This window comes from Bombina bombina, chromosome 6 (assembly GCF_027579735.1).
Source record: "Bombina bombina isolate aBomBom1 chromosome 6, aBomBom1.pri, whole genome shotgun sequence".
Classification (NCBI taxonomy): domain Eukaryota; kingdom Metazoa; phylum Chordata; class Amphibia; order Anura; family Bombinatoridae; genus Bombina; species Bombina bombina.
Genome location: NC_069504.1, coordinates 205,241,575 through 205,263,657, shown reverse-complemented (window position 1 = coordinate 205,263,657; position 22,083 = coordinate 205,241,575). Strand labels below are relative to the sequence as shown.

At 36.9% G+C, this 22,083-nt stretch overlaps 1 protein-coding gene across 1 annotated transcript; it reads left to right on the top strand.

Moving 5' to 3' along the window:
• The first annotated feature begins 4,987 nt into the window (after positions 1–4,987).
• On the top strand, positions 4,988–12,996 carry DNAJB9 (DnaJ heat shock protein family (Hsp40) member B9). Its single transcript, XM_053716723.1, has 3 exons — positions 4,988–5,066; positions 7,381–7,608; positions 10,845–12,996. The coding sequence occupies exons 2-3, from the start codon at positions 7,392–7,394 to the stop codon at positions 11,282–11,284; spliced, it is 657 nt and encodes a 218-aa protein (XP_053572698.1). The 5' UTR covers positions 4,988–5,066; positions 7,381–7,391; the 3' UTR covers positions 11,285–12,996.
• The last annotated feature ends 9,087 nt before the right edge of the window (positions 12,997–22,083 follow it).

Below are 22,083 nucleotides of genomic sequence, written 5' to 3'. Positions count from 1 at the left end.
AGTTATGAAGCAGTAGTCTAAAGATCGCTGCTCCATAACTTGTCCGACCTGCTCTGAGGTAGTGGACAGAAATCAACCCGATCCTATACGATTGGGTTGATTGACACCCCCTGCTTGCAGCCGATTAGCCGCAAATCTGTAGGGGACGGCATTGCACCAGCAGTTCACAAGAACTGCTGGTGCAATGATAAATGCTGACAGAGTATGCTGTCGGCATTTATCGATGTGCGGCGGACATGATACGCTACATTGTATCATGTCCGCTCGCACTATGATAAATCTACCCCTTAAGGTTTACCATCACTTTATGTAGTAAGTTATAGCTATACATGACAGTTTTAGCTTTTTATCATGTGGGAATGCATGGGCTCTTCTCTCTGTGTACCCTGGCACTGATTGGTGAGTAGTACAACCCCAGCATACTAGTTATTGTCATGTCCCTTCAAACCCTGAATAAAGAGGGGGTGCCTAGCAGGCTCTACCAGTGTCAGTTAAAAAGGTGACCTGCCTTGGTAACACTATTAATATTTAATTGCAAATTAAGCAGGATGAGTAAAATCATTTACTTATGAATGTTTATGTTAGGGATAAAAAAAGAAACCCAAAGACAAGTAGCAGGTTCTATTGTTTTAAGCTAGTCTTGTACCTGAGTTGCGGGTTTAGAAGCCCAAAACCAATCAGGTTCTAAATATAATTAAGTTTTAGCTTATCTGTCAGAGTTTAGTGTTCTCACACACATTACATTTTGGATTGCTAATTTTAAGTGACAATATTTGTGTACTGTTACTTTTCTGATGAAAGATGACTAATGTAGTAGTATAGTTGCTTTACACTTTGCTTAGGACACTCACAGGTAAAACAAGACCTTTCGCTGTGAAAACCCTGGGCGCGATCCGATAAACAGCGGTTTTCGGCGCAAGTGAGGGAACCTGCGCCGCCCTTAGTTTCACCTCGCACATCGGGGTATTACATATACCCTGCCGGCAGTTGCTAAAGTGCCGTAAATCGGACAAACTAGCGATGTCCAGAAATGAGCGTAAGTACAAATTTCTGGAGTCGCCAGTGACTTACGGCACTTTAGAAACTGCCTGTGCCTAAAAACAACTAACTAAAGTATTAAATATCCCGTAACTGTCTAACACGCCTCCCAAAAATAGCCCGACACGTATACCCCTATATCCGCAATCCCCCTCTCGCTCCTAACAATAAATGTATTAACCCCTAGACTGACAACCCCCCACAACGCAATAAGCCTAATTATTAACCCCTAAACCGCCATAGCCCACACCGCAATAAACCCATCCTAGTATTAACCCCTAAAATGCCGCTCCCAGGACCCCGCCGCACCTAAATAAAATGTTTAACCCCTAAACCGCCGCTCCCGGACCCCGCCGCCACCTACATTAAATTTATTAACCCCTAATCTGACCCCCCTACACTGCCGCCACCTACATTAAATTTATTAACCCCTAATCTGACCCCCCTACACCGCCGCCACCTACATTAAATATATTAACCCCTAATCTGACCCCCCTACACCGCCGCCACCTACATTAAATTTATTAACCCCTAATCTGACCCCCCTACACCGCCGCCACCTACATTAAATATAGTAACCTCTAATCTGACCCCCTACACCGCCGCCACCTACATAAAATATATTACCCCCTAAACCTAAGTCTAACCCTAACACCCCCTAACTTAATTATTATTTAAATAAATCTAAATAATATTAATATTATTAACTAAATTATTCCTATTTAAAACTAAATACTTACCTATAAAATAAACCCTAAGATAGCTACAATATAATTAATAATTACATTGTAGCTATTTTAGGATTTATATTTATTTTACAGGTAACTTTGTATTTATTTTAGATAGGTACAATAGCTATTAAATAGTTTAATAGCTACCTAGTTAAAATAATTACAAAATTACCTGTAAAATAAATCCTAACCTAAGTTACAAATACACCTAACACTACGCTATCAATAAATTAATTAAATAAATTAACTACAATTATCTAAAATAAAATACAATTAAATAAACTAAACTATATAACAAAAACCCCCCCCACTAAATTACAAAAAATAAAAAAATATTACAAGAAGTTTAATCTAATTACACCTAATCTAAGCCCCCTAATAAAATAAAAAAGCCCCCCAAAATAATAAAATTCCCTATCCTAAACTAAATTACAAATAGCCCTTAAAAGGGCCTTTTGCGGGGCACTGCCCCAAAGTAATCAGCTCTTTTACCATCCCTTAAAAGGGCTTTTTGCGGGGCATTGCCCCAAAGTAATCAGCTCTTTTACCTGTAAAAAAAAGAAATACAATACCCCCCAACATTACAACCCACCACCCACACACCCCTACTCTAAAACCCACCCGATCCCACCTTAAATAAACCTAACACTACCCCATTGATGATCACCCTACATTGAGCCGTCTTCACCCAGCCGGGCACCGATGGGGCAGAAGAGAACATCCGGACCGGCAGAAGTCTTCATCCGATCGGGGCAGAAGAGGTCCTCCATCCGGCAGAAGTCTTCATCGAAGCGGCATCTTCTATCTTCATCCTTCCGGCGATGAGCGGCTCCATCTTGAAGACCTCCGGCGCGGAACATCCTTCTCGGCCGACGACTACCCGACGAATGGCTGGTCCTTTAAATGACGTCATCCAAGATGGCGTCCCTCGAATTACGATTGGCTGATATGATTCTATTAAATCAACCAATCGGATTTTTCCTACCTTAATTCCGATGGGTGATAGAATCCTATCAGCCAATCGGAATTCGAGGGACGCCATCTTGGATGACGTCATTTAAAGGACCAGCCATTCTTCATGTAGTCTTCTGCCGAGAAGGATGTTCCACGCCGGAGGTCTTCAAGATGGAGCCGCTCATCGCCGGAAGGATGAAGATAGAAGATGCCGCTTGGATGAAGACTTCTGCCGGATGGAGGACCTCTTCTGCCCTGATCGAATGAAGACTTCTGCCGGTCCGGATGTCCTCTTCTGCCCCATCGGTGCCCGGCTGGGTGAAGACGGCTCAAGGTAGGGTGATCTTCAATGGGGTAGTGTTAGGTTTATTTAAGGGGGGATCGGGTGGGTTTTAGAGTAGGGGTGTGTGGGTGGTGGGTTGTAATGTTGGGGGGGGGTATTGTATTTCTTTTTTTTACAGGTAAAAGAGCTGATTACTTTGGGGTAATGCCCAGCAAAAGGCCCTTTTAAGGGCTATTTGTAATTTAGTTTAGGATAGGGAATTTTATTATTTGGGGGGGGGCTTTTTTATTTATTAGGGGGCTTAGATTAGGTGTAATTAGATTAAACTTCTAATAATATTTTTTTATTTTTTGTAATTTAGTGTTTGTTTGTTTTTTGTACTATAGTTTAGTTTATTTAATTTTATTTAATGTTAGGTAATTGTAGTTAATATATTTAATTAATTTATTGATAGTGTAGTGTTAGGTGTATTTGTAACTTAGGTTAGGATTTATTTTACAGGTAATTTTGTAATTAACTAGGTAGCTATTAAATAGTTATTAACTATTTAATAGCTATTGTACCTAGCTAAAATAAATACAAAGTTACCTGTAAAATAAATATAAATCCTAAAATAGCTACAATGTAATTATTAATTATATTGTAGCTATCTTAGGGTTTATTTTACAGGTAAGTATTTAGTTTTAAATAGGAATAATTTAGTTAATAATATTATTTAGATTTATTTAAATAATAATTAAGTTAGGGGGTGTTAGGGTTAGACTTAGGTTTAGGGGGTAATATATTTTATGTAGGTGGCGGCGGTGTAGGGGGTCAGATTAGGGGTTAATACATTTAATATAGGTGGCGGCGGTGTAGGGGGGTCAGATTAGGGGGTAATACATTTAATGTAGGTGGCGGCAGTGTAGGGGGGGTCAGATTAGGGGGTAATACATTTAATATAGGTGGCGGCGGTGTAGGGGGGTCAGATTAGGGGTTAATACATTTGGCGGCGGTGTAGGGGGGTCAGATTAGGGGTTAATACATTTAATGTAGGTGGCGGCGGTGTAGGGGGGGTCAGATTAGGGGTTAATACATTTAATGTAGGTGGCGGTGGGGTCCGGGAGCGGCGGTTTAGTCTCCCATAGTCAGCGCAAGGCCTGCTACGGCTGCTTTTTATGGCGAGTAAGTTTTCTCCATTTTCGCCACGTAAGGCCTTGCGCTGGCTAATGGATACCAAATTGCGCGGGTTTTATATGTTAGTCTATGGGGAAAAAAACTACGTCCAACAGGTGAAATATACGTGCCGCATTTATATGCGGCGCTGTATATAGGATACCAAACCCGCGCAAAAAGCTGCGTTGACGGCTTTTGCGGGCGACGCTGCATATCGGATGGGGCCCCCTCTGTTTTACAAGAGAGGGCTGACCGGTTGAGCAACATTTTGTCAAGGTTGTGGGGCTGTGAGTTTCTTCGGGACTCGAAGAAATTCTCACAACCTCGTAAACATTGAGGACCTGTGGCAACACTACCTCCACGTATCCTTCCGCACAAGAGATGTAACGTCAAGGAAAACTGCATTCCAGTCTTCAGTGACAGTTGACAGCGGCTAATGACAGCACTTCTGCCATCTTTAATATGTAAATAGTTGTTCTTTATAATGTTAAACTTGTTAAATGAAAAGGAGTTGCTAAAGACTATAAATTTAAAATAACATTTTATTTTTATCACCGAAAAATAACGTTAGATTGTTACTTTATACATAACCTTAATATAATAATCCTTCGTTGTCGCCAGTAGCAAAGATGTCCGCCTGAACTTCGTTCCCGCATGCCTAGTGCTACACCAGTCTCTATACACACTGTGGTAAAGACAAGTCAGCGGAAGCGCCGCTTTTATTGCTCTTTGAGTAACAACAGCTTTCCACGTGCGCCTAAAGTCATGTGTCTCTGGGCTGACCAATAGTGAAGCGTGTCGTGTAGCTGCGCTCTTGGCGCGGGTGCTGGTGGTAGAGTAGGTGGGGCTGATTGGTATCGCTAATAAGTACTTTCTGCTGTAGGTCATTGGGTAGCTGTCTGCTGGTAAGTAACTGTATAGGTAAGCTACGGCTGTCATAGAGAGATATGGATTCATCTCATTTTATAGTTGTTTTGTCCGTTTTGGTGTGGAGGTAGGGAGTCTGAAATGAACGCCCAATTCGTGAGCATAATATGCGGTTTCCAATGGCACTTGACTAGATTGTGTTCGCCTTTAGCCTTTCATTATGGAGGATAGTAAGAATTATGTAACATAACGGGAATATTAAGAATGTTTTATAATTCTATTGAGTGACTGTTAATCCGTTACCTGCCCGAAAATAGTTTCCTCTTTGGGGCTCTATTGGGAGTGTGGGACTGACGTATTTTCCAGTCTATGCAGTCAAACATAAAGTATGGGGTGTTCAATCTGGAGTTTGTGGTTTTTAATGCTTCTTCCTGTAGCGACACTGAACACACATAACATATATATATATATATATATATATATATATATTTTCCTTTCGTGATTCAGATAGAGCATGACATTTTAAGCAACTTTCTAATTTACTCCTTTTATCAAATTGTCTTGGTATCTTTATTTGAAATGCAAGAATGTGAGTTTAGATACCGGACCATTTTTGGTGAACAACCTGGGTGGTTCTTGCTGATTGGTGGATAAAATCATCCACCAATAAAGTGCTGTCCAGAGTCTGAACCAAAAAAGGGTTAGATGGCTTTTTTTCCCCTTTTCTTTTTTTTTTTTTCAAATAAAGACAGCAAGAGAACGAAGAAAAATTACTAACAGGAGTAAATTAGAAAGTTGCTTAAAATTTCAAGTTCTTTCTGAATCAGGAAAGAAAAAATTTGGGTTCAGTGTCCCTTTAACTGTTGAAATCTATTATTTGGTTTTCATATATGTTGGTGGTTCTACGTTTTGTGTCTGATACAAGATTTGCCAAAAGTAATTGAACCATAATGTAACTGTAGGAGTGTGGTGTGTAAGCCCCCTTCTAGGGCCAGGTTAGCCTAGTCATGCTGATTTGCTAAAGTCAGTTTTCTATAAGACATTGTCACTGGTGTTTTCTTTGCTTTGCTATGGCAAAGGCCCTAACTATAGTTCACCTTTGCAGAAAGTCCACCAACGAAATGGCCACCTATTTAAAAATGCAACTGTGAGGGAAGTTGGCTAATTGTTTTGGGCTATTCTCAGCCCCTGGGCTGTAACTGTCATTTCAGGCCCTCTGCAACACCATGTATTGCACTTGCAGCTGTCATTTGGTTTCACTTAGATCCCTTTCTTGCAACCAAGGGTTTAAACATGGTACAATAGTTATTTGCTGCTATGAGTTTATAATCACAAATGATATAGTTTGCTGTTTTAATAATTTTATTCTATTTCATAGCTGGTGTATTTCTCTTTGCTTTGTAATAACATTTATTACCAAGCAACATAACATTTATGTTGCTTAGTGTTTGTTCCAAGATAGGATAACCTTTTCAAGAAGTTGCATATTTTTTTTTTTTTGCCCTCCTGACTTAAAGGGATAGTAAAGTCGAAATTAAACTTTCATGATTCAGAACATGCAATTTTAAATAACTTTGAAACTTACTTCAGTTATCAAATTTGCTTTGTTCTATTTCTTTAATTGAAGAGTAAAACTAGGTAGACTCATAAGAGCTCAGGAGTGTGCACGTGTCTTTAGTACTCTGTCAGCAGTGTTTTTCAACATTAAAGGGACACTGAACCCAAACTTTCTTTTGTAATTCAGATAATGCAACTTTCTAATTTACTCCTATTTTTTTTTTCTTTATTTGAAAAAGGCATCTAAGCTAACTTCTTTGTTCAGAACACTGGACAGCACTTGTTAATTGGTGGGTGAATATATCCACCAATCGGCAAGAACAACCCAGGTTGTTCACCAAATATGGGCCAGCATCTAAACTTACTTCCTTCCATTTCAAATAGATACCAAGAGACTGAAGAAAATAATAGGAGTAAATTAGAAAGTTGCTTAAAATTATATGCTGTTTCTGAATCATGAATGAGAAAATTTGGGTTCAGTGTCCCTTTAACAAAGCTACAAATGTTGCAAAACACTGCTGCCATAGTACTAAAGACACGTGCACACTCCTAAACTTATGCGTCTACCTAGTTTTACTCTTCAAAAAAATAGAACAAAGCAAATTTGATAACTGAAGTAAATTTGAAAGTTGTTTAAAATTGCATGTTCTGAATAATGAAAGCTTAATTTTGATTTTACTATCCCTTTTTAGAAGATAAATTATTGAAATATGTAAATGAGGACACAGTATTTTCCAGTTTAGATACTATGTATACATTTGCCTTTACACTTTTTCTTTTTCTCCACTTTTACAGGGGTTTCAGTTATGGCATCGGCTCAATCTGTTGTCACATTTGCAGTTTGTATTTTATTAATATCAGAAGTAATACTTGCAAAAAGGACTTATTATGACATTTTGGGGGTTCCAAAAAATGCCTCCGAGAGACAGATCAAAAAAGCTTTTCACAAACTTGCAATGAAATACCACCCTGACAAAAACAAGAGCCCGGATGCAGAAGCAAAGTTTCGTGAAATAGCTGAAGGTAAGGGACATTTTACAAATCATTATATCCGTTATATAATAACGTTTATCACCTTAATAATTCTTTGCTGTGTAAATATTTTTAGAGATATAGTTGTGCCTCTTACTATAGACTTTACACATGAGATCAATAAGGGTTAACACTAGGGTTGCACCGATACCATTTTTTTAAGACCGAGTAAAAGTACCGATACTTGTTTTCAAATACTCGCCGATACCAATTACCGATACTTTGTTTTTAATATCATGTGACAGTTTACCAGGCACAATACAGACTAATTATTTAAGATTCCTTCTTTATAATTATAGAGGGCTGTAATTCAAAAGACATTATGAAATAATAAAACAGGTTTTATTTGTCACGAAGTTCACAGAACATGTTTAGAAAAAAAATATTACAATAAAATATATTAACAACAATAAATAACAAATATAAAATTGCAACCAACCAAAAGTGCCATAAAGTAAAAAATAGAACAGAATACTGTTTAATCATGGTGAACAACACTATGGGCTAGATTACATTTGACTGGTAAGCTTTACCAATGCTCTCATTACACGTCCTACTCTATTAAAGGCTATGGAGTTGGAAATGTGAGCAGAGCATTGGTAAAGCTTACCAATCAAATGGAATCTAAATCTAGTCCTATAATTGCAGGATGAGTGTTCATTGGGATTAACTTAATTTTTCCTATGAGTACTCTTCCTGCAATTATATAAGCTAAGATGTTCCTCAGAGTACAGTATGTTTTGAACATAATTGTGCAAGATGAGAACTAGCAGTATAAAAGCCAATCTAGCATTTAGAATAATTTTTCAAAAGTTAGTGCCAAGTTCTTTTTAAGGAACAGAAGCATCTCTGCATGTTCAGCTATAAGTCTGTTTTTGCTATCAGTAAGGAGGTTCAACTTTCCACACTACTGCATGGGGCAGAAAGATATTTTTGGGCCATTTTAGCCAGAGCTGGAAATCTCAGTTTATTAACTGCCCAGTACTTCAGGGGTTTGTCTGAACGCAGTACAGTGATCTCTCCTTCAATAATACAAATAAGAGCAATTTGTATTGGTAGAACAGTATTAAACAATTTTTAGTTTAGTCTCCACTCTAGCTTTAAATGAAATGGGAACATGCAGTTTGAAAAAAACACCACAAGATAGCATATGGGTAGTGAGTGGAGGTATCGGTTTAAGTATCGGTGCATTTGCACGAGTACAAGTACTCATGCAAGTACTTGGTATCGTTACCGATACTAGTATCGGTGCAACCCTAGTTAACACATTTTGTCTGATTTTGGAGCCTGCAAAGTAATATATAGATGTATGTAAAAACTTAAGGAGCTGTGGATCTCTCTTTTTTTCCCCATTACTTGTCGCACATTGGGCCTGATGGATTAAAGGATTGTTGGGTCTGCAGGGAAATACTTATTTCAGTCTTGTAAAGCGCCCACAAAATATTTAAAAAGTGGGCTGACCCTTGGTGTACAGGCGAGTGGCGATGTGCTTTCCATAGGAAAGTATAGTGCTCACGGTCTCTGAACAATCTTTTGTCGCCAGTGAATACAAATCTCGGCAGTCTAGGGGGTGTTTATTTTAAAAACCTTCTGGCACAACGTATAATGTGCATTCTAATCTATACACAGACTAAGTTTCACAGTAGATTTCTCCCCATTGCTTATCTGGCCACTGAAAGTGTGGCAAGACTGTTGTGTGTGTGTGTGTGGAGAAAACGTTTAGCCTAGCTAGAGTGTCGTTCAGAACATTAGAACTCACCTTTACAGTTTGCCTATTGTTATACAGGTTACTCTCCTGGAACGTCTATTTAATAGCTATGTATGTGGTTACCAGTTTGTAAATAAAGAACAAAAAAAACCTTGTGTATATCTGCAGCAATACTGTCTAAAGGGCTTTAAATTAAATCTTTGCTGCACATGACAATGCTGCTCTAAACATTCTGCCAGTAGCCGAAGACAAACTCCTCCCACAAGGAAGTGTAGTAAAACGACTAACCGTTATTTCATCCCTTTACACCATTTCACCTGCAATCTTGATTGTGATGCGGATAAAATTACAACAGCGCTATTCTGACGATCCTTTTACCATTTGGGCCCCTTGTGTTTTAAAGAACTGTTTTCCCTATGTGTACTGTTTGTATAAATCTTATTTTAAAGTGACATGCCATCCAAAATTAAAATGCACCTCAATTTTTGAATTGAAACATTTTTGTTTTTTAGACTAAAAGCAGACACTATTTTTAGCTTTTACTGTGCACATGATATCTATCTGGATAGATGCCAGTTCCATTGGCTCACTTATCAGACACAATGTTAAAAAGGCTGTAATAAAAAACACACACACTGCAACGACTTTAAGCACATAGTTAAAGTACAGCCCAGGAGCCACATAGCTGTGTAAACTGAGCGGAAACTGCTGCTGACCCAGGTAGTAACATGACTCGGCTGTGCGATAACCTCTGCTAATTGGGTGACTGGTAGTTTGTTACCTGCAGTGCGTGCAGCTCCTGAGTTGTACATTAAAGGGACAGTATACTATAAAATTTGTTTTTCTCTTAATGTGTTTCCAATTTTTTTTTCCAGCTGCAGATTATAAAATGCGAGGTTTTTTTTTTTTTTAAGGCTTATTTGTGTATATCAATTAGCTGATTTTGTGTTTTGAAGCCACAGCCTAATAATGGGTTGAGCCTGTAGGTATAATCAGATCTCATTACTTTATCACATTGTGTACATATACCTCCTTCTTTATCTTATATCTGTCTATAAACTAATCGCCAATACTTGTAGAGAAGAATGGAAAATGTAACTTTATTACCTTATCTCTTCTATAACCCACTGGGAGTATAATTTCTTCTACTGGCCGTGTTAATACAGCTTGGCCTCAAAGTCAAATACTTTCAGGATGGGTGGGGATACCACAGACTAAACTAATTTAAATTCCAATATAAGGGTAATGGAGAATACTTGTAAACAATTTAATACACTCCAGCAGGTAAAGTGGATCATTGGGAACAAATTAAAGGGGATATTTTTTTTTTTGAGTAAACTGTCCCTTTAACCCCTATTAACATTATGTGCTCTAAAGAATCCTGCTAATGTGTCTTGCAAAAATACTTCTGTTGAAAAATTTAAATGTACTGATCATTTTAATTTGTGCTGAAATGTCCTTTTAATCACTGTTTAAATATATAAGTTCTTTTAATTACAATTTTCTGTCTTTTCTACAGCATATGAGACCCTTTCAGATGAGAATAAAAGGAAAGAGTATGACCAGTTTGGCCATGATGCTTTTACAAACAGTGGAAGAGGAAGCAGTGACCAACATTTCCACTCACATTTTAACTTTGATGATCTCTTCAAAGACTTTGACTTCTTTGGTGATAGCCAAAGCAGCAGATCCAAAAGGCACTTTGAAAACCATTTCAAAAGCCACCAAGACTCTCAAAGGCACAGACGGCACTTTGATGACTTCTCATTTGGTGGTGGACTCTTTAATGACATGTTTGAAGACATGGAAAAAATGTTTACATTTGGTGGTTTTGATGGTGTGCGAAGGCCCAATGTGAGAACTGAAAATGTCTTCCATGGTTCCAGCAAGCATTGTAGAACAGTCACCCAGCGTAGAGGCAACATGGTCACCACCTATACAGACTGTTCAGGCCAATAACCTTTTTCTTTAGTCTGATTATATAAAATCAAACTGCAACTATGAACTAATTTATTTGAAATATCTAGGATTTGAAGCTACCTTTACAGAGCGTGCAACAATAATTTAGTCTCTGAAGGCATTGGTAATTTCAGCTAGTGCGTTCAGAGTGGAACATATATGCCCTTAAATAAACTAAACTAAGTAAGGTGCTATGTAAGAACAGCATTGTAAGAACAATTATTTATTTTAGGGTTTTGTAAAGAGAAACTGGCATAAGTGTTGCAATTGAAAATGCTGAACAATGGTCTTAATCAGGCATACTCCTATTTGAACATAAGACTTCATGGAAAGTAATATTAATTTGAAAAGCTCATGGTCCCTATATTTGATTAAAAAAGCCACTCTGCCTTGCTCCTAAAGCATGTGTAAGTTGTACCCCTCTTGCATGGATGGTCATTGTATTTTCACACACAAAAATGCAGTGTAAATTTAAATTATAGCGCTGTGGAATCTGTTGGCGCTCTACAAATAACCAATTATAAATTGCATGCAGATTTTCTATTTCCTTAATCCTTTTTATTACCAATTCTAAGTTTATACAATGGCAGTATTCTTCAGGGATGCAAACATTTTTAAGAATTTAAGTATATATAAGCAGGAGTAAATAATACAAATGTACCCAGTCTACTTAAATCATCTCAGATTATGAAATCCTTCTGTTGTCATTGGCAACAGAATTTGGTCACCCCAGATATGCTGTCTACTAGTTAAGACAAATATTTTGGATATATTTTTAAATACACTACTTTAGCATCACCTGCTGGTGGAAAAATATACTGCAAGGTGTCCAGATTTAAATTGCACAAAACAGAATAGTGTGATTTTGCAGAAGTTAGAGCTTTAATATATAGTTGTTCAGTTAACAGCCTGGGTTGAATACCATGACAGATTAAACTGGTATATAAACTCCTACTACTGCAGTGGGGGGCCCTTTTTATTGATTTCTAGAATTTTATACTTTTGTTGTAGATGGGGGGATCTTAGTTTGCTTCTGTTACATGATATGATCCAAAATTATGCTAGTGAGAACAGTTGGTGTTTACCAAACTTCTTTCCTTGGTGTGTCACTATCTCCATAAGAAACCACTGCAATTTTTATAATTCTCTGAATATTTAAATACAATCTCATGCATCCATATGTGGGAATACAATTGCCATCCAACTCTCATGCATTGTGTGTTTGGCTGTACAGTATAATTTTCCTATCCCTGATGCATCTCCTAACTTAACACTTTCCTGCAACAAATCCCTTTTTTTTTTTTTTAATTTTATTTCTTTATTTAATGCTAATTCACACGAGTTGCCTCTAACAGTTTTCTTTAGTTGAAACCATGTTCTATAGACCATGTGACACTCTTCCCCTTTTAATACTAAAATGTTTAGTACTTGACGGTTTTATACAGCTTCCATTGTATAATAGAAGCAATATCTTTTTTTGCCAGTTCTTGTGAAACTTGTCTGAAATGTGCAATATTTTTCCAGTTCAACAAATGTGCTTTTGTTTGTGGACCAGATGTTATATTTTTGTGCTTTTTCTGTTTTAGTATTTTAATTGTTCTGCACTTTTCCCTTGGCATACTCCATATGCATATTAATCCTATGGATAATACAAATGCCACTTGTCCTAACTCATGTAATGAGTGTAATAAAACATTTTAATGCTGTAAAAATCTTGCTTTTTTTTTTTTTTAACTTTCATTTTGGACACCATAAATTAAGTAGTTATGAGTAAATAAACTTAGTCTCTTGTAAATCATTGTGTATAAAACTAAATTTAGCTTGTTCCTAAACAAATGTAACTGTCATTTATAGCGTGACCTGGGCAATTGAGAAAGATGAGTGTCTAATATACTTGTGCATTTGTTATTTTCATTCAATGCCAAATGCAGCAGTAGGTGAACTTTTGTGATCTGATCTTTTCGGAGATTTTCTTCTTGTGAAAGTGAAGCGCACTAAAATCTGTACAAATCCAGACTTGTGTGCTTCACTTTTGAAGAAGAAATTCAGCTCCAAGGAGATCTGAACATAACAAAAGTCAATCTACTCCAGCATTTGGCATTGAATGATGCTGACTGCACAGGTCTGGTCTCTAGTACCAAAAGTGCAAAGCAAAAAGCCTTTGGCTTGATTTGTTCTTCTCACCTGCTTCAGTTGTTGACTCTTCACTCACGCATTATGCAAAACTTTAATAGAACATAACTTTTATTGTGGTCACATAACATTAATCAATCTTTAGTAACACAAAAAGGGGGAAAAACCTGAAAATCTCAATTTTATCTGGTGTTTTTTTTTATGTAAATCTTTATACAAACATTTGTTGTGTCCTAACAATTAACTAATCTACAACATATCAAACCTAACATTGGGTCTGGAAACAGATATCTTGCAATGTAAGTATCTAATTTGTATAAGTGCATTTGTCAGTTTTGTTCACTGCCAAATACAGGAGGTGGCTGCTCACAGCATTCATCTTTTTGGAGCTGCATTGTATGTTTCTTTGTGTTAAAAAAAAAAAAAAAAAAAAGTGCAACACTCGATCTCTGCAAATCCAGATCTTGTGTTGCACTTGAACTAAGAAATCTGTCTGAAAAGAGCTGAATAGTGTGAGCTGCTGCTGCATTCGGCACTGAATGAAACTGACCAATGTACCTATCTAAAAATAAGATCTTAATTTCTATATCTTCCTGCTGCATCATGTTCCTGAAAGAACAAAAAAGTGAGACTTGGTAATGGTATCGCTGTTTCTTTCCCACAGCTATTCTTAGTGCCGTATTAGTACATTATGCTCAAAAGGTAATTGCCATTAATTTTACTAAATACAGCTACAAATCCACAAATTTGGAACTCCAGAATCTGTAGTTATTCTGTCTCATTTTACAGATGCTAATATACTAATTCTGAAATCCAAGCAGTTTGGAATAAAGGGTTTTGTGCCTGTAATAAATGTGAAAACTGTTTAAAAGTTATTGTTTACAGCAATATTTACAAACCGCTTGCCTTTGCTGCCCACAGTAGAGAAATGTTAAACATACCAGTATTTTTAAAGTGCTATATTACAGATTTGTAAAACTGGATGTTGTACCAACAAAGTAACAGCATTTTATATGTAGATTTTGTGCTATTCAGTCGCAAATATGTATACAGGTACAAATCCAGACCTTTTCCTTAAATAGATATTTACTTCTATTATCAAATTTGCTTTGTTCCCATGTTATTCTTTGTTGAAAAGATACCAAGGTAGTTGTTTGGACCACTGGATGACAGGAAATAGTGCTACCATCTAGTGTTCTTGCAAAGTTGCTTTCATATAGTGCTCCAGACAAGTGCAAGGTCCTTGCTTTTCAACAAAGGATATCAGAATTAATAACATTTGATAATAGAAGTAAAATTGCATGCTCCATTTGAATCATAAAGAAAAATAATTGGGTTTTATGTCCCTTTTAACTGCACTGCTCACCTATTAACTTGTTTTAATTAAAGTTATCATCCTTTAGCGAACTGAATGTTATACCCACAATGATTTTGGCATACCATTTTATATTTGTTACAAAATAAATATATATTAATTAATTTAGGCCAAAATAATTAAAAGTAACAGTTAAAATCATTTGTTATGGAAGGGCTCTTCGGCAAATGTGAACACTATTACCATTCTGACGGTATTATGTATAAACCCTATTATAAAACTTCCTTTAAATTGTGTGTACAAGCTGGATTATGACATTTTAAATGTAACCTAAATGATATAAGATTGTTTATCCCCTCAAAAGCAGTCTTCTATTTATCTCCTTCCCTAATTTATATCATTATACGTCCCTCTCAAATCAATCTTGGTAAATACTTGAGCTCCTTTAATCTAACAAAAAATCAACGGTAGATGGTAGTGATTTATAGATTTGTTATACTCCTGATGGCTCTGTAATAAACACTCTCAAACCTTCATATTTCTTTCACCACATAAAAATGCCAGCACTAGAAGTGGAAGGCCTTATAAAACCCTTGGCAAAAGTCTCATGTTGAAATTTTAAAACAAAAGCAAAAGTCTTCCATAAAGACTAGTAACAGGAACCAAATCAATTGTAAATGAGCCTTGCAGGTAGAATAGCCCCTTCTATTTTCACGTCCCTGTAGAGTTTGAGGAACCACTTAACATCCTCTTAAAGGGACAGTAAAGTCAAAATTAAACTTTCATTATTCCGATAGAGCATGCAATTTTAAACAACTTTCCAATTTACTTCTGCAGGTTTACAAAGAACTTTTTTTTTTTTTACAAAAAGTGGAAACAAATTAAATGCTTACAGTCTCCCAATTTATCAATGGACTGTGCAATTTAAGCCAGGGTAGTCCTAAAATCAGAGGGAACGGTGGCAAAACAATGTGAAATTGCAAAGTCTATTATATGACCAGTACCCAAAAACAGATACTGGTAATGTCTTAGCATCCCCACCCATCAGCAACAAATAGTTGAACTTCAGTAGATCTTGCTTGCAGGGGCAGCTCAATATTTTTAACCAAAGTGGAGTCAACAAAGCAGCTGCTTGCACCAGAATTGATAAGTCTCCACTCTAATCTCCTTTGTTGAACTGCAATAAGAGAGGAATTGATAAGTGAGAGGTCACAGGAAAAGAGAATCATCACATGGGACACACACACACAGCAGCAACAAAAGAGTCCAAAGTGTTAAGGATTTCACTGTTCCTCTGTATGAAGTTATGATACCAACTCTGAGGTTCACCGGAAAGTAAAGCTATAGCTGCATGGACCTTCGCATAGTCTGTAGAATACATGTCGGGCATGAAAGAGAACAAAATTTGACAAGCAGTAATAATGGAAAGGAACTGCTTGCAATACTTGCTAAATCTTTCCGGTAGAGGCACATTTAGTTCAGTATGGTGAAAGTAACAAGGTTGCTGTATGTTGGAAGCAGTAGATTGACCAGAACTCTCAGCAACTGAAGAAACCATGGTTTAAGAGATATTTGAGGTAACCGACCCAGCCTGTATACTATCTACACACTGTAGAAGATTAAGTTGAAAGCCCTCCAATTCCTGTATGGTACGCGCCAAGGAAGAAAGCTACTTCGTCAAGGTAGTTGTATTTGCCATTTCTGCTTCATCCATTTGGATTTGTTTATTATATAAGGTAACAGATTACCTGAGTTTAGAGCTGGAACCATTGCAGGAAAGTAGCAATTTATAATTATCAGGACAAATAATCTGTAGACAAGCCAAGGTCAGAGTAAGATGATCAGTCCAAAACCATGTGTTTTACCAGAGAGCTAAGACAGATATGTTAGTCAGGTCACAGTTTCAAGGTTCAGTAGCCAGAAAATCAGTGCAATAAATGTGTATCTCAGTTAAGGGGTTAAGCAGGTAGAAAGATCCAAAAACCTTTCCAAGTAAAGGATCCAGGTAACCGGGTGGGAACAAGTATATGTCTTCATGGAACAATAACTCGGCAATGAATAGAAGTCTGAGAGGGCTCTTTAACATCTCCTATTCAGTCTTGGCACATGTCACTTCCACAGAATGCATAAAGAAGAGAGCTAACCAGTGAACAATACCTTGCAAAAGGAAGTCCAAGAAGCAGCACAACATGTCTATGGAGCCAGCTGTGTTAACGCGATTTTACTCGGCATGGCCCTTGCTCCTACAGCAGACGATTCCCCCACAGTAGCACTCCTAACTCTACTGAGTTAGTAGAAATATCCCCCCACACCATTACACCACCACCAGCAGCCTGAACCATTGATACAAGGCAGGATGGATCCATGATTTCATGTTGTTTACACCAAATTCTGACTCTACCATCTGAATGTCACAGCTGTTGAGACTCATTAGACCAGTTAATGTTTTTCCAATCTTCTGTTGTCCAATTTTGGTGAGCCTGTGCGAATAGTAACATGAAAAAAAGAAAAGGCGCACAGGGCAAGACTCAATTGAAAAGCTTTCATTACAAATTATTGCACACGCAAAATATGTTGCACTTACTAGATTCAAAATAAAAATGCATTCACAAGGAGCGCTGTGTTCCTACAGCTGTCTTATCTCACACAACAGGCGTAGTTGATCTGCCTTTTTACAACTATTCCAGTTCACATCAGGCAAAGTTTCCGGATCCTATGCCAGATCACTGTATAGCTTGTGGGACAAGTAGGCTTGTAAGTCACTATCACCTCCAGGTGATATGCAGGAGCCTAACGCGTTTCCCCCAGTCTACGGCCTGGCTTCTTCAAGAGGAAAATAGATGTCGGATATCCCTGATATTGTGCATTTTATGTTTAAAGGCGTAATGACCAATCGTAATGAGGGGTGTGTGGAAAGCCCAATCAGAATAGGGGGTGTGTGTTAGTCACCAATCCTGATTGAGGGTGTGTACTATAGTTCTGTCTTCACATTTATTACCAACAAATATTTGACATATCATGAATTTAGCACTATATATAAAACACAACAAATAAAATATATACCTTAAAACATCAAAATTAAACAATGAATAAAGCTTTATGGTATACAGTATAACTTCCCAGCCTAGCGTATAAGAATCTTTTAATGTTAAATATCATTAAAAAGATTTAACATATAAGTATATTTGAAACGATATGCACTAAAAATAAATGTTCCAAATTACAATTATTATTCTTCAATTATAACTAAAGAAAAGTATTGTGGAACTTTATCGTTATAAAGTTCATCATGTTTTTCAATGGTAACAACAACTATTTGTTACAGCTCATGACATTCATGAAGATTGCAACTTTTGAAACATTGTTCTCGCAACAAAAACGAGATAAACCCATAACACTCTAATACCAAATGATATGCATAGTATTAACGAGTTAAATATCAGCATATGTTGCCGTTCATTTCGGAATTTGTATTCCTAGGTCCCATATTTAGCTAAACAAAGTGCATATATACTATAAACAGAAAACTCATTTGTTTTAAACATTTGGTAAGGTTCAACAATACAATAAAAGAGTTTAAACTCACATGTTAAAAAGTTACGGTGTCTAAAATATGACTACTAAAATTTAAAAATTGGGTAAATATAAAACATATTTGCTAAAATCGAAGTTAATACCAAGGCGGCTACTGCATATACAATACTCATTGTTATAATTATTGCAACCCATGTATACTATTGTCTAATGAATATTACACTGCCTAAAAACTAATGCATAGTTATTTTATTTAATTTATCTTGCTCCCTACTATATATGGCAGAGTTTATGAACAATTGGGATTAGGTTCCCTAGAGAGAAATGCTTGTATAGCACTCTTTGCCCAGACTGATTGTAAAGGCAGGATAATTTTATATTAAAATATAGCTTTTATTAAACTTTTTTAAAAGATGGGTGAACACAAACATTTACAATCACTCTATCATTCATATGTTGCTATATTGAATGAACTGTGAGACCTGTTAATTGTTAATCTGGCCTTTATAGCGTGAAATAGTTATCAGTGCTCACTAGTTTCCATCCACCAGTCTGAATTGTGTGAAGTGGTGGATATCCAATAAATTGTATGTCTTATTGGTATTTGTCTACCATAGTATGGTAAAATTGTATTCAATTGCCTAATAGTGCAATCAGAGAGGAAATAGATTCATTCAGAATAATTTGTCCCTGAATTTGAGGGAGATTTATGGAGTATATAAGTTCCCAACAATGGTGATGCGTTAGCTTTTAAAGGGTAAAAGTGATCATCAGCATATGCTCATTGTGCTGTATGATATACTATAATTTAACAGTTTATTGTTGGATTATACTCAATATGATATAGATACTGCAGTATTGCTGCAACTATCATTCCCTCAATGCCATTAACTAATAAGTGGATTGGTTCTTGTATGGTATTTATGCAGTGGCGTCACTAGGGTTGGTGTCACCCGGTGCGGTAAGTTATGGTGTCACCCCCCCCCCAGAAAGCAGACACACACAAAACACAGGCACACACACATAAAAACACTCAGACACAGTTAAAAACATACTCAGATACACACAAAAACACTGAGACAGATACACACAAAAACACTGAGACACACACACACAAACTCAGACACACACATACAAAATATGTAAACTGCACTGCATTAATTATAAAGCTCATGCCTAGAGCTGCTCCCTGGCTCATCAGAGCATCAAATCACTGAAGAAAAGGTTTAGGCGCCGCAAACTATGAAAATTCTGCTCTCTGACTCTGTTCCAAGTCTGTCAATGCACAGCCCCGGGCCGCGTGCCTACCGCTTCTTATGGCCAATCTCCTCTGCACTCTGCCCACCCCCAGACCCCCGCCCGCCCTCCTACCTGTTCAGTGTGCACTTAGTGTACCGTAACCGTAAAGGTCTGGTGGGCATCATACGTGGCTCCTTCACTTTAGAGACAGTGTCAAACAGTCATGCAGTCAGGTGCCAGGCGTCCCCTCATGATTTCCCAGTTCCTGTTTAGAGAGACAGCACAGCAGTGAGTGACTCCACTGCTCCACATGTCACTGAGCAGTGAGCACAGATAGGCAGGCAGGTTTAGGCTAGCAGCGCAACTTTGCAAGCCCCACAGCACGTCCACATCATTCATAGAGAAATTGGGCAGGGGAGAAGCAAACTACAAACAAGCAAAAGCAGCCGGGAAAACTATTTGTTGAAATTGCAGCACTGGCTCAAGGGGCAAAACAATTGTGTGTCTACAACTTCCCCAGTCCCACTAATGTTCACAAATGCCAGCCCCTCTAATAAAAAAAATCTATGCATCTCAACATTGTATTTCTTAAAATTTCAATAAAATAAAAAAAATAAAAAAATAAAAAAAAATTTTTGTGTCACCCCCTGGAGGGTGTCAGGTGCGGCCCGCACCCCCTAGTGATGCCACTGTATTTATGTCTTGTATGGTGGCACTTGTGATATAGATACCGCAGTATTACTTAAGCTTTAATTCCCGCTATGCAATTTACAAGTAAATTGAGTAGTTCTTATATAGTATCTGCCTGAGTAGGCTATTTAGTGCTATGTAATGGCACTTATTATAAACAAATCATCAGTCTGGTTATGCCATTGCAGTAGTCCTTACCATTTATAAAGACATATCAGTGTCAGTATGGTTACCTTATGCTAAGCATTGGATTGATGTTTTTGCAGTATTATATATTCTGACTGTGTGTTGCTAAAATGTTACACAGTAAGTGGTATCTATTGCATTGGTTTGGACAGAACTTCAATAGTTTTGCCCACACTTCAAAGTCTGAATATGCTGTGTATCTTCCCTGTGTAACTTTATATGTAACGATACTGCACTTATTTTGCCATCATTATTTAGTGTGAATTCTTTACGTATATGTTGCTTATTTTATAGTATATGGTAAATTCATGCACAGGTTGTTGATACTTGTAATTTTCAAAGGTACTTGTTTTTCACACTCTACCTCTGTGTTTAATATAAAGTGTCCGCATCTGTATTTTTATGTGCTGTGCACTCAATAGTTTGGTTAACGTTGCTGTATTTAACCTCGTATCTTTGATATGTTTTTATTAGTATCAACTGGAAATAGATGCTATTGCAACATTATGTTAACACTGTTACTATCTTTCTAATTGCTTGTACATATTTTAGTTATAAGTTTTGGTAAGTACAGCACCGATGCGGACACTTTATATTAAACACAGAGGTAGAGTGTGAAAAACAAGTACCTTTGAAAATTACAAGTATCAACAACCTGTGCATGAATTTACCATATACTATAAAATAAGCAACATATACGTAAAGAATTCACACTAAATAATGATGGCAAAATAAGTGCAGTATTGTTACATATAAAGTTACACAGGGAAGATACACAGCATATTCAGACTTTGAAGTGTGGGCAAAACTATTGAAGTTCTGTCCAAACCAATGCAATAGATACCACTTACTGTGTAACATTTTAGCAACACACAGTCAGAATATATAATACTGCAAAAACATCAATCCAATGCTTAGCATAAGGTAACCATACTGACACTGATATGTCTTTATAAATGGTAAGGACTACTGCAATGGCATAACCAGACTGATGATTTGTTTATAATAAGTGCCATTACATAGCACTAAATAGCCTACTTAGGCAGATACCATATAAGAACTACGCAATTTACTTGTAAATTGCATAGCGGGAATTAAAGCTTAAGTAATACTGCGGTATCTATATCACAAGTGCCACCATACAAGACATAAATACCATACAAGAACCAAGCCACTTATTAGTTAATGGCATTGAGGGAATGATAGCTGCAGAAATACTGCAGTATCTATATCATATTGAGTATAATCCAACAATAAACTGTTAAATTATAGTATATCATACAGCACAATGAGCATATGCTGATGATCACTTTTACCCTTTAAAAGCTAACGCATGACCATTGTTGGGAACTTATATACACCATAAATCTCCCTCAAATTCAGGGACAAATTATTCTGAATGAATCTATTTCCTCTCTGATTGCACTATTAGGCAATTGAATACAATTTTACCATACTATGGTAGACAAATACCAATAAGACATACAATTTATTGGATATCCACCACTTCACACAATTCAGACTGGTGGATGGAAACTAGTGAGCACTGATAACTATTTCACGCTATAAAGGCCAGATTAACAATTAACAGGTCTCACAGTTCATTCAATATAGCAACATATGAATGATAGAGTGATTTTAAATGTTTGTGTTCACCCATCTTTTAAAAAAGTTTAATAAAAGCTATATTTTAATATAAAAT

Bases quoted from the DNA above. Each gene is read 5' to 3' on its own strand.
- DNAJB9 (XM_053716723.1), top strand. From the start codon at position 7,392: ATGGCATCGGCTCAATCTGTTGTCACATTTGCAGTTTGTATTTTATTA. The intron at 7,609-10,844 runs GTAAGGGACATT...TCTTTTCTACAG, and splicing joins GTTTCGTGAAATAGCTGAAG to CATATGAGACCCTTTCAGAT.